General features: G+C 39.5%; 1 protein-coding gene across 1 annotated transcript in view; it reads right to left on the bottom strand.

The window, feature by feature from the left end:
• Nucleotides 1–3,284: 3,284 nt before the first annotated feature.
• The window catches only part of CPLX1 (complexin 1), a 107,509-nt gene continuing 97,681 nt past the window's right edge, over nucleotides 3,285–13,112 (bottom strand). Inside the window, exon 4 of the mRNA XM_039724167.1 lies at nucleotides 3,285–8,102. Within this exon, the coding sequence (XP_039580101.1) occupies nucleotides 7,905–8,102 (198 nt within the window). The 3' untranslated portion in view covers nucleotides 3,285–7,904. The remainder of the gene's footprint in view (nucleotides 8,103–13,112) is intronic.

The raw sequence follows: 13,112 nt of genomic DNA, 5'->3' as shown, positions 1-13,112 counted from the left end.
GAAAGAGATAATAATGGGTTTTGTCCCCAAGTGTCCCAGATGAGTTTCAGTAGCAAGATATTTTTTCAGAGAATCAATCTCTATTAATCTCTTTATTTCTAGGTGCATTCACTTTAAAATGTTCAGCTTTAGTCTGAGATTCCCACAGCAGCCTCCTGGTTAAACAGTGTTTCCATGGTGCACGGTTTGCTTGGTAAAAAGCTGTCAGCATGGCCAGGCCCAGAGACTGGTGATGAATGGAGTTACATCCAGCTGCAGAACACTCCAAGTCAGGTTCCTCAGGGTTCAGTTTTGGGGCTGGTCCTCTTCATTGATACCTGGATGAGCATGTCCAGAGAAGGGCAATGGAGCTGGTGAAGGATCAGGAGCACTGATCCTTCAGTGAGGAGCCCTGTGAGGAGTGGCTGAGGGAGCTGGGGTTAAGCCTGGAGAAAAGGAGACTCAGGGGAGACCTTATGACCCTCTACAGCTGCCTGAAAGGAGGGTGTACCCAGGTAGGAGTGGGTCTCTTCCCCAAGTAGCAAGTGACAGTGGAAATAGTCTCTAGTTGCCCCAGGTAAGGTCTAGACTAGATATTAGGATGTTCTTTTTATTTTTATTTTTTCCCCCCGGGAAGAACATTGAAACAGACTGGAACGGGGAAGTAGTGGATAGAGTCACCATTCCTGGAAGCATTCAAAACACTTGAATATGACCCTTAAGGGCATGATTTAATGGTAAGCATAGTGGTGGAGCTACATCGATGCTGGGCCTGATAATCTTAAAGTCTTTTCCTTCCATGATTCTATGATTTGCCATGCTCAGTCTTCACAAAAAGTGGTTTCTTTGTGGCTGAGGGCTGAATGTCTAATGAGCGTCTGCTCAGGTCTTGATAAGATATGGAAACCTGAAAATGTGTCTCAATTTCAATAATTTAAAAGCAAGCTGCTAGATATTGGGTTTTTATATGCAGAAAATTCACAACTTATCCAGCTATGAAACTGATAGTCCCATATCAGCCATACACCGGCTTCAGGTTGATGACACACATAAACAAATTAGAAATTATCATACACATACTTTGGCTATTTTCAGCAAAAGTAAAGTGAAAATTGACACAGAATATGAAGTCTGAATACCTTAATTACATTTCAGTACACGTTCTCCCATTTTGTGCAGACTGGCCTTTCTTGGGTTTGACTTTTTTGACCAGCAGCTGACAAATTGGGAAGATACATTCTATTATCTGTAAATTTAAAGTTGTTTTTTTTTTATTAAAACATTTAATAGAAATGAACTATACTTTCAGTCAGACAGTTGTTTGTGATGGTCTAAACCTCTCATAGCCCAGCTGAAATGTTCACCACACAGGTTTTAAATAAGTCCTTTTCTAATTCAAAATATGCTCAGCTGCTGCAGCTCGAGGTTCCCAAATACAATGTTATATCTGACCCTCTCATACAAAAATAGATTTTCTGAGAAAAACAAATCTCAAATAAAAGAATTGTTTCCATCTCACAGCACTAGCAGAATTTAGCTTCACAACACCAAGGGCTCAGGAAAGCATGGGTGTTTGACATCACATGTTCCAGCCATTTGTCTTTTTCAGATATACTTTTACCATCTATCTCAAACTGTCTGTGAAATCACAGCAGACAGGCTGTAGCAGAGTTATCTTCCACAAGGGATACCCCAATGCAGTTACATTCTTGATGTGGGGTTTTTGGTGGGTTTTTTGGTGGTGGGGTTTTTTGGTTTTTTTTACTGAATGGGGAGAGTCACTTACAGAAGAAATAAAAATCTCAGCTGGGATTTTTTAACTGGGCATGTTTATGTTGCCACAAACTGCCTGGGATCCCAATATACAGAACAGCATTGTGCCAGGATTGTTCTGTATCTTTCATTTAAATCACATTTTCAGAGAGAGCTTTATGGACCCTAGATCATCTGTGGCACTTCAGAAAGAAAATGAAATTAACTCATTAAAATGGACTTAATCAGGACCATGATGAGCACCTTTCCACCCAGACTTTCATTTGGAAGTGCAATATTTGCCCCAAGTATGTAGTCCATGCCACCACTGCTGTCAGTGAAGAGAAGAATCTTGCAGTAGGGCTAATCATTTAATCTCAGGATCAGTGTCTGAGAAATAAATCACAAATGCATCTTCATAACTAGAGTAATTTTTAACTCCATAGGCCCTCATGATGTGCCTGCTGATTTCTTTTTTCTCTGGAGAGGATTTTACCTGACAAGATGTACTTTTAAAATGGGAAAATGTAGATTGCACCAGCCTAACCACTGGAATTTATCCTTTTTTTTTTTTTTTTTTTTTTTTTTTTAGTAAGAAAGCCGAAGCTATTTAAAAAGAATCATTTACCTCCATTGCAAAATGAAGCCTTTCAAAATCACCTGCTTTCATTCTTCAGTATCTGGATCTTGTCCCCAGCACTTGTCTGGTATGATAGTTCTGGTTCCCTTAAGCTGTCTGTTTCTTGGGGAAACCAGTGAACAATATTTTCTTGCCCTGTTATCTTCCTCAAACACAGACTTCGCCTGGAACCTGAAGTACATGGAGAGCCTGCCCTTGAACTCACAGACTACAGCAGCACTAGCATGTGTTAGTTTTAGCAGTGCTGGGCTCACATTCTGAGTAGGTGCTCTGGCACGTAAATAATATGGGTTGATTCTCTGTGACACTCCTGTGGCTGCTTCTGTTAGTAAAACATCCCAAAAAAACTGAATGATCAAACAATGGTCCTAAGGAAGGGTAGGTAAAAGGGTATTGGGTTTTCCTATGAGATGTATGGTAATATCTTTTTCTAATGTGATACAACACTCATGCTGAATACAACAGCTAATGATTTGTGCCTAAGCAAGTAAAATGAGGTTTAGCTGTGTGGAACTTGCCATTCAAAGAGTTTTGTACATATCATAAATTCTGGATCCTGAGATACATTTCATGTCATTGCAAACCAGTGTTTTACATTTTTTGTCTTAAGATCCAAATATTTTCTCACTACACCATAGCTAAATTACTGTGTTTCTTTCAAAGGAGTGTTGTTCTGCTCTTCTTAAGGAAAAGTAATTCCTAGTAGCAAACCTTATTTAAAATTTGATAATCACCTGTACACATCAAACATCATCAGTGTTTCTGACAAATGAAAAAATTACCATATTTATTCAAATAATGTCCATGTTGCTCCTCAATTCTGTTATCATTCTATTTGTATATGAGCAAAAAATCATGCTTTGATTTCCAAATGTATCCTGATAGGAATTTCAGAGGAAAGCATTGCAAACAATTTATGAAATCACTGGGGTTTTTTATTGGCTGTGATTCCATTTTAAAAGAACATCATACCATTTACCCACATCATGCAGGAAAAAATACCAGTAAAATAACAAATTAAAATCACATTCACAATGTCTCTACTTTAAATCATCTTCAAGTACTGCATGCACCCGAAAGAAAGCTGGGGAGCATTTCTACTAGAAAATGCATGACTAAGTTAAATTTTGCTCTGTGTGTATGAAAGAGAGAAACAAGCAATTTTTTTAATGACAGTACTGAAACATTTTACTAACTCAGTGCATGAAGAAACAGTTATCTTGATAACATATATTCAGAACAAATACAGACAACTTTCAGATACAGAAGACATTACATTTAGATCACAACAGCTAATTTCTAACAATGCTTGCTCTAGCACACAAAGCTTGGCAAAAAGATGTATTCACCAGCACTGGTATGGTTTTCTTGATGAAGGAGAGAGGCTGGGAGGGATCTAAGCCAATGTATGACACTAGAAACATAGACAGAGGAACTCCAAAGTGATTAAGCACATGATCGTATATTTTGTTTTACTCATTTTAAACACAAGAGTAGCACTGATAATTAATATTGCAGTCTGATTTCATATGGCTTTCTCTACATATAAATGTGAGTTCTCAAGGTCAATGGCAAATTAAATCATTTACCCTCCAAATGAGAAGGCCCTTTGACTATTTTTTTACTAACCTGTAAGGTCTTGGAGTTGTGAGGGAAAATGACTGCAGTGTCTAGCCAACAACCTTTCTGTGTAAATAAAAACTAGTTATAAAACTAAAATACCTCATTTACCTGAGATTGAACAGACCAGTGATGCAAATAAAACAATGTCATGAAAGACAAAAAGAGATTCAGAATCCAAACAATGAACCATGCTTCTCTTTGGTCTCTTGTTTAAGTGCTTCATCACCTGCTTAAGTGCCAAGGGGAAAAGTGTGTGAGACAATGCTTCTGACTTCCACACATGAGTCAAAGGTGTCTGTGTCCCTTGTTACCAGTTCTGAGTGGGAAGGGAAATAGATGGGCAGAAGAGAAGGGAGAGTGCCTTTCTCTCGAGTCTGTTCAGCATGGCTTAGGCACTTCAGGACCATGGAATGACTTGAGGAGAGGTCCACTCTCACGCAATGTGCCAAAGTTATGTGAGGCAAAACCAAGCAAAACCTATCCAGTACCTGTGGTAGATCTTCTGTCATGTTTCTTATGGCAAGAAAAGGAAAATGGGAACTAGCAGCTCACACCTGGATGAACTCTCTCCTGTCAGCGGAGGAAGGGCTGGTGCAGGTGTGGCTAGTTGAGATACAGAGGTGATGAAATGGTTGAGCTGGGAAGCCCCCACAATAAAAAAGACTCAGTAAACTATTTAATAAACCACCTTCCCTTTCCCTCCTTCTTTGCGAACGTGGAATGAGGTCTATATGACTCGGTATAGTCATTCTATGGCCCTCTTCAGGGGTTAAATCCAGGTGTTCATGTAGCTCAGGAGGTCAGCTCACAAGGGCAGTATTTTTAGTGTTCTGAGCCCAGGGATAGCACTACCTGCTTTAGAAATTTTACTACAGTCTACACAAGATCCTGACTTAGACCAGTCATTCAATGCCACAGCTGCTGAGGTACAATTATATAAAATGGTACCAAACAGGCTCCCTTTCTCTCTTCTCACCATCTTCTCCAATTTCCTCACCTTCCACAGATGTGTGCACAAACATACACACCAAGCTGCCAGAGAGACTATGAAAACAATCAGCACTAACATTCTGCAAGGAGAATGCTAGGCAGAAAGTTCTGATCTTACATCAAGAACAGTATTTGGTTGGATGAGAAAGGGAATCAGTAATGGGGGCTGGGGAAAGGACACAAGCAAATGGTAGAGAAAAGCTGAAGCAAAGTGGAATAAACTTATCTTCTCATTTGTTTGTTTGTTGGTAGAATTATCCAGCACAAGGCCAGGGGAATATATGAAAGGATGTGTTCATTTTAGCACAGGCACATTTCTGCTGGTTTTACTTAAGTATTAGAGGATGTGTGCCAAGGAGATTAATGAAGGCATTTCAAAAGTATTGACGTCTGTATGTCAGTGATCTAGGTTAGGTGATCTAGCAACCAGCGAGTGGCTGAAACCAAGAGCCAGGCTCTGCCTTTTGGCTTTAGGGGATGTTGGATACTCTGTAGCAGAGCATCAAAACGAGCTGTTGACCCTGTGACAGAGGGTTTCCAATTTTGTGAGACTTACTTAAAAAGCCTCAAATTACTAGTTGCAAAATTTGCATGGGGTGAGTAAGACACTCTTCCTAGAAAACAGTAAATTGTCCAACACTACCATGCTGTACCCAAGCACAGATTCATAGAGTGCTCTGGGTTTATTGAAAGTCTCAGGAGAGAAGCAGTCATCTTGCTTTAAACAAAAGTTAGGCGGACAGAAGTCCTACTGACATTATCCAAATAAGTAAAACCTGCCTTCTAGATAGCCCTTGGCACCGTGTACTTGAACAAACAAGTCTTTTTCATAGATACACAGCCTGAAACAAGTTGTATCTTTATCAACTTGTTCTGACTTGTATATCAGTCAAACCCCTTCAGCCTCTGTCTTGGATTCAATAGAAAGTTATGTTTGAAATTATTTGAGAAGAAGTGAGAACTATAACACCTGAATAAAAATTGTGTGAGGAGGGCACACTATATGTATTCTCTTTCAAAATACTCTTTTCCTATTGCAAGAGATGCTACTGGAAGGTACAGAGCTCTTATGCTCAATTCCTTAATCATGGTACAGATTTCTTCTGCTTACCTGGAAAGGTGATAAATGTCTTCTAAAGTCTCTTATTCAGGATAATATTGAGATGTTTGCCTCAACTTAGTTGCACTGAATGAGTGAAAAGAAAATCTATTGAAGTAAAATGCTTAATTTAGGTACATAATGAAGTGTCTGATATTATCCTCCTTTTTGTTGCCAGCAGAAAGAGTGTATTTGCTTTCATATCTCATCCATGTACTTAGGAATTTTTTGTTGTTCCCAGGACAGGGACAAGCAATGCTAGTTCTGCCAGCCAAACCATAATTCTCCTGACAAAATTGTGAGACTGAGATGGTATGTCTACAGCATCAACTACAGAGACCTAGCCAGATGCAAAATTTCAGGATTAGCTCTTCAGATGACAAGCCAGATACCTGATCCTGAGGACCTGTGTTCAAAACAGGTACAGTACTATGTACTGAATCTATGTAGGTATCACCAAGTCAACGTCTCCCAAAGAATTTGGGTTTTCTTATGCAATTATGTGATATCTACAGTGCTTCATTGAGGAGACCTCTGTACCTGTGTCTACAAAAGGCCACAAAGATAATGGTGAGAAAAAAAATCTTCTCCCACCCTGCTAGCATCAAGGGATATCACACGCTTCTGTAATACTAATTAGCTCCTGCACAGCATTAGGAAGCATACTCACTTTATGCTTTTACAGAAGGGAGAGACTGAAACCTATATTTTACAGGTGCAGAATCTCAGTGGGGCAGAAAGTAAGTGACCTCCCCAAGGCAATGTAGTAATTTAGCACAATAAACAAAATGGATAATTATGGATCATGACTAACATTCAGACCACCACAAACTCCCACACACTGCAGGAAAGGGTGGGCAGGACACAGCCATGACAATGTGCTGGAACCCAAATGTCCAACCTGCAAGCACTGCTGGAAATAGGATGGTTGACTATGGCAGAAAGAGAAAGATTGGTTAAACAGAGCAGCAAATACACTTGTCATTGGCTTCAGAGGGGTTGGGGAGGTCCTCTACCAGAGCACTGTGCCCTCTTCTATGGTTTCAGCTCTCTGTACAGCAAGCGCCTGACCAATTTGCTCATTCAAGGTAAATGTATGGCTAATTCCCAAAGTAACATGACTCTTGCTTAGATTCTGAGGCATTTAACTTCTACAGCATCTGAGGGCAGATGACTCACTTCTTCCACAATTCTGAGTGATGTCAGCTGTGTAAGTCATGCATGATTTACTTTCCAAATGATCTTTTATTTATGTCACAGATGGAATTAAAACAGAAAAGCTCTGCTTCCATGGGAGAACTGAGATATCCCTTCCGAGAGCAGATCTGCTCAACAAAAAATGGCTACTGTGACCCAATCAATAGGAACATTATAATAATAACTAATTATTATCAATAATAAAAATAATATAATTTAAAAAATTAAAGAGGCCACTGTTCATACTTAGTGAACACTCCTTCTTGCATTGGATGGAAATGAAATTGTTCCTTTTCTATGCTTGATGTGCAGTGCCGTATTTAACATACATAGTACTATGGCTTATAATAAAAGTTGTGTAGTCTGCAGCTTTTTAATCTTTACATCCATTCAGAGGCATCTACTGGATGTGACTATGTACAAAATTAAGGAATGGATGAGTCTTGGGCAGAGGAAAGGGAAAGAGGCAGTTGGAAGGGAATGGGAAGCGAAAGGACTCCTAGTGAGCAGTAGAGGGCAGAGGTGGGGAGGACTGCGGGATGAATGGCAAGATTGTAAATCCCCATTGGGCAAAAGAGAAATCCTTTGCAGTACTGTTTATGCCCATCTAACAGTCTGCAGCTATTACTTCTTGAACATGTCCTGCAGGGGCCCTGGTAAGTATTTGATGACTGTGTCTAGGATGCTCTCTTCTTCTTCCTCCTCCTCATCCCCACAGCCAGGAGGAATCGCCTTCTTTGGGCGTGTCAGACTCCCTTCAGCATTAGCTTCCAGTGCAGCCTGGGCCTCTGCTTCCTTTTCTTCCTTCTTCTTTATCCCATACTGCAGGGGAGAGATAACACATTGTCTGAATCAAAATATGAGAAACAACATATCTGCTGAACAGGATGGCGGATGAAGGCAGCCATTGCATGTGGTGCCTCATATTCTGCAGTAAGAACATCACATATTCTCATTTTGCTCTTTTACACAGATACTAAAAATATCCATACCAACACCCCTCCACTAAGGACAGCCCGGTGGACGGACAGCCTTCACAAGACAAGGTGCTGAGATCCCTCAGAAGCAAGCACAGGGGAGAAACTGGGACTGTGCAGCCATGGGTCGCTAGTAAAGAGATTATAAACTCTGAGTTAATGAAGTGTTAGGGTGGCATTCTACTGATGTTGTTCCTCCTCTTTTCTGTTAACAAGTCTGATGCTTAGGTCCATCATCCGCAATAATTTTGAGAGTCCGTCAGCAGCATTTTATAGTTTACAGATGTGGCAAAACTTCAGGGAAAAATTAGTTACTAACAAAAGAAAGCAAACAGGTCAGGACAGACAGGATGGCAGTGAAGACAACAATTTTACATATTCTCATGTGGGACATATCCTATAACATGAATTCATGTTCTCTTTGTATAAGTGGGACAGAAAGACCTCTGTAAAAATGAACCATCAAGAGAAAATCATCTGACTCATACTGTTTGAAGAGAAACACTCCGAACCCTGTGAGTAGAATGGGTACTTGAAATTTGCTACTTCCACTAAGAATTAGCAGCGTGCCACTAAGACATTACATGAGTATCCAGAATATTATTTTATGATATTACATTCAAGCGGCTAGATTTAATACAGGACTAAACATATGTATGTGTTGCTCTTTCCTTAAGTGTTTGCACTGCTTCAGAGATTAGGGTGATACATAAGGAAAAAAAAAATCAACACTCAAACTGACACATGCAAATCTAGAGCAAAAAAGTCTACCTGCAGGCCATCCTCTGTATTATCAAATCATGGAATGGGTTGGGATGAGAGGTGAATTTCAAGGCCATCCAGTCCAAGCAGTGAGTAGGAACATTTTCAACCAGGTCAGGTTGTTCAGAGATCTGCTCTGTTTATTCAGATCAATTCAAATTTCCCAGACCACTTCCACTTTTTCTGACGATAAATGGAGGTTAAACTTTCTTGGTTCTGTGATCGTGATGCAAACGCAGGAAGTGTCCCATTTCTTAGTGCCCAGCTGTGCTTCAAAGAGACCAGCTGTACATTTCAAGAATGCTTGCAGTCCCCAAGCTCACAGCTCTCTGTCTGGAAGCAGTATTCTTCTGCTTATCCTTTTTACCTTTTGAAAAGCTACCTTAATGGCTGCTCACTATCAGCTCCTCAGCCACCAGTTACCTCACACACACCTACTCAATTGTTACATGAATACGCTTGAAAACAACATTGAAAAGAAAATTATATATGATTGCAAAAACATCAAAGAATTAAGTTGGTACCATGCACTGCGTATTTTCAAGTACCAATAAAACCTTACTGCTGAATAGACACAAATTAGAGCTATTTTCATTATTTTTTCTTTTCATTTTTTCTACTTCTAAAATTAGTACAAATTGTTAACCAGTAAAACTGAAAGTGCACTGCTGCATTCATAACTTTCTGATTTCAGAGGGCTGTTGGGTGTGACTTTTCCTCCTAAATATTTCTGAGCAAAGGCATTAGTTTTTATTCCTTTCTCCATCGTCATTTATATTTAAGATGACGGCCTGCAAAGTTGAAAGCAGTGGCTACAAAACACTCTAGCTCTAAATCAATTCTCTCATGCCAAAATGTTCATTAAGGACATTTGTCTTACAATTTTTATACCTATTGGGTGCTGGTCACACCTGATTTCATGGGAAAGATATTAAAGACAAATGATATCTCCATTTATGTGTGAGACAAAGAAGGAATTTGACCAATTTGTAGTTACAGGGCTGTACTGCACAAAGGAGATTCAACACAGGATGCAGATAGAATGACATGCAGTGATGGATTGTAGTTAGTCTGCCCCATTCTCCCTCTCAGGCCACAGGCAGATGTTTCTAGGTGATTCCCAGTGTAATTTATACACAGATTGTGCCTTCCTTCACCTTCCTTCCCCCTTCCAGCTAGAGGGGAACAGTAGTGGAGACACCATAAATCATAGTAACACACAGGTACTCTGCATGCTTTCAAATCCTCCATCCTTCAGCTCAAGATGTGTTGATCATCTATCTCAGGAACTTGCTGAACAAATATTCAGCTCACAAGAAGGAGTGAGTGCAACAAAACCAACCAGTTATGAGAATCCAGTATTATCATTTAAAGTTGGTAGCATTTTGTAATGCTTTGCATTAACAAAAATGTAAGCTGTGAAAATTCATAGGTTAATAAAATGACATACTTTAGGTTAGAAATTGTTTCAGAGGAAATAAAATTATAGAAATGGAAGTTCTTATATATGAAAAATTTTACAGAAGTGTCTTCACATGAAATCATTTGTGTGAAGTCAACAAATTATTTTTAAAAATATGACTAAAAATATTCTTCCTGGTGCTCTGGTTTTCCTGAGGATAGGAAATATTTCATTACTTCCAAAAAATTTGAGGGATGAGAATAGTTTCATTTTTATTCAGGGTCTAACCCCACAAAATTTAATGTCAAAAGTTGTATCATTACCTGCTTGGCCTTCAGTCACCTATTCATATCTTCTACTATAAGCAGAATTATGGACCTAAGCCAAGAAGATACTGAAACATTTTTAGTAAGTGTGCCCTCCTGCCACTCCTAAAGTTATTATTCTGTGGCCTCATGGGGATTGTTGTCACAGGGTCATGTTAGAGAAATATTGTCAGCCTGGAGTCCGCAGTCATCAGCTGGGCAGAGTAGGGAAAAAATACCCAGGCCTTGGCTTAACCTACACTCACTGACTGCATGTCAGAAAAAGACCAGACGAACATAGTAACATACAACACCAACCTCCTCCCGTCCCTTTTCTTTCTTATTCCTCCAGTTTTTCACATGAACTGGAAACATTCTGGAAATTTGCTCTAATGACAGTAAGGTTGTCAGGGGGTAGAGAGCTGTTGAGCCAACGAGATCAGCAGCCCAAAATGTGAAGGTATCATAAATATAATTTCTTAAGAGAAGCCAATAGTTTCTACTAAAAATGAACATGTTTATCTAGCAAATATCTAGGCCATGGAATGAATAAACAGCAATATTCTAGTTAAGAGACTTGCATAAGTAATGGCGTGTCTTTGGGTCAGGAGTGGAACTGACTCTGCAGGAAGACAACAGCAACAAATGCACAAGGGAGTGGTTTTCCTTGGATGAGATTTGGAACTGCCTACTTAGAAACAGAAAGTTATCTGAAAAAGCTAAAGGATTAAAAGAGGAGGTTTATTGGGGATACAAACACTACTTGAAGACTACATGGTGGGACAAGAGAAGTCAGGAAACAGCTCTTCCCTCCAAGTGCTCTGAGAGGTTGAAACCGGACCTCAGTCCAACTATTACTGAATATGAAATAATACCATGTGAAATAATACTGTGTATCACATAACACTGAGCTTTGTCTTCTGGGAAAAGGTTGGCATGTGAATTGTAGTGGTTTCATCTCTCTTCTGGGAACTGAACTTCGTAGTGTTTCAGCAGTGTTCTACCTGCACAGCTGCAGGTAGAGCACTGCTGAAACTGTATCAACAGCTGTGGCAGATACAGCCATCTTTGGAATTACTCTTTTATTTACTAGATAAGGTTTGAAAAGCTACTGAGAGATTTAAATGCTTATTCCTTATCTTACTTCCGATAAATGTTATGGGATATAAAAGTTAGTCTATACTAACAGCTCTGTCTGTAAAGTTTCATTCATATTCTGAACCTTGATACAAAAAAGAAAAAAATAAATTAGCCAGACTTCAAAGCATAGGGTTAGAAAAAACACTGAAAGGGCAACATGCATACCATTTTATCTCAAGAATTAACTTGACCTGAATAAGTGTTTTTCTTAGACTCAAACTGCTGAAAACCTCTCACCTGTTCTGGAACTTAACTACCTTTGCAATTAAAATATTTCTCCTCATGTCTAATGTAAGTTTTCATAAATTGCCTTTAAAAGATCTGGAAAATATGCAGCTACTGCAAAAAGATTTATCTTTCACCTGTCCTTTTGGACATTATTTATCACTTGTGCAAAGTTCTTATTTTTCTCTGCCATTAGCGAAGAGAACATCAGCCCAATTTAGATCTTTCCATCATTAATGCATGGAATTTTCCACTAGGAATGTATGATATATGTAGGACTGAAACAAATCAAGAGCAATAGGTAGAGTTCAGCACTGACCTTTAGTTCCACAACTGTGAGAGTCTACGGTACAGAAAAATACTCCCCTTTTATTTGATTTGTACAAACTTGGAAGTCTTTCTACATGATTTCTTTGGTCTCTCTGTGAGTGAACAGGCTGTCAAATACAGGAGGTGAGGGTGCTGAAACCCAGAGCCCCAGGTATACTGTTCTCACCACTGTTTAAAGCACAGAGCCTACTTTGATGTAGATTTGCCCAAAAATATGCCCTGGCTTTTCTTTCACCTCAAATCTTCTGATTTCATTTTGTGCTAAATTTGGCTCTTTTTGCTTGTTTGTTTTTGTTGCTCTACTTGTCATTCTAATCAGTTCATTCATCCTGAACTTGATAGTGAGGATTAATCCCCAGAAAACTTGTGGGGGAGCCTTTTAACACATATGAAAGGAGGACACTCTCCTTGTCTCTCAAGTAACCCATTTAAGTGCAAGGTCTGCCATGCAGTGTTAGAATTACACAGACTGTTTGAGGCAACTCAGACATGCTGACCCTAGATAATCTCTTTGCTTTCTGAGGAGTAATGAACAAAGAATCACAACCTGCCATATGGGCAATCACGCCAATTTCAAGCTGTGGCAAGGAATGAAAGGTATGAGAGAGAATGCAGGGTGTCTCAGTCCATGACACACCAGCAGGGTGTGTGGGGGTGTGCATGGGGGCTCTGTGTGGAGTGAGTGTAGGTG

Source organism: Passer montanus, unplaced genomic scaffold, assembly GCF_014805655.1.
Source record: "Passer montanus isolate IOZ18808 unplaced genomic scaffold, ASM1480565v1 scaffold52, whole genome shotgun sequence".
Taxonomy (NCBI): domain Eukaryota; kingdom Metazoa; phylum Chordata; class Aves; order Passeriformes; family Passeridae; genus Passer; species Passer montanus.
The sequence above is the reverse complement of the archived record's forward strand: the minus strand, read 5'-3'. Positions and strand labels throughout refer to the sequence as shown.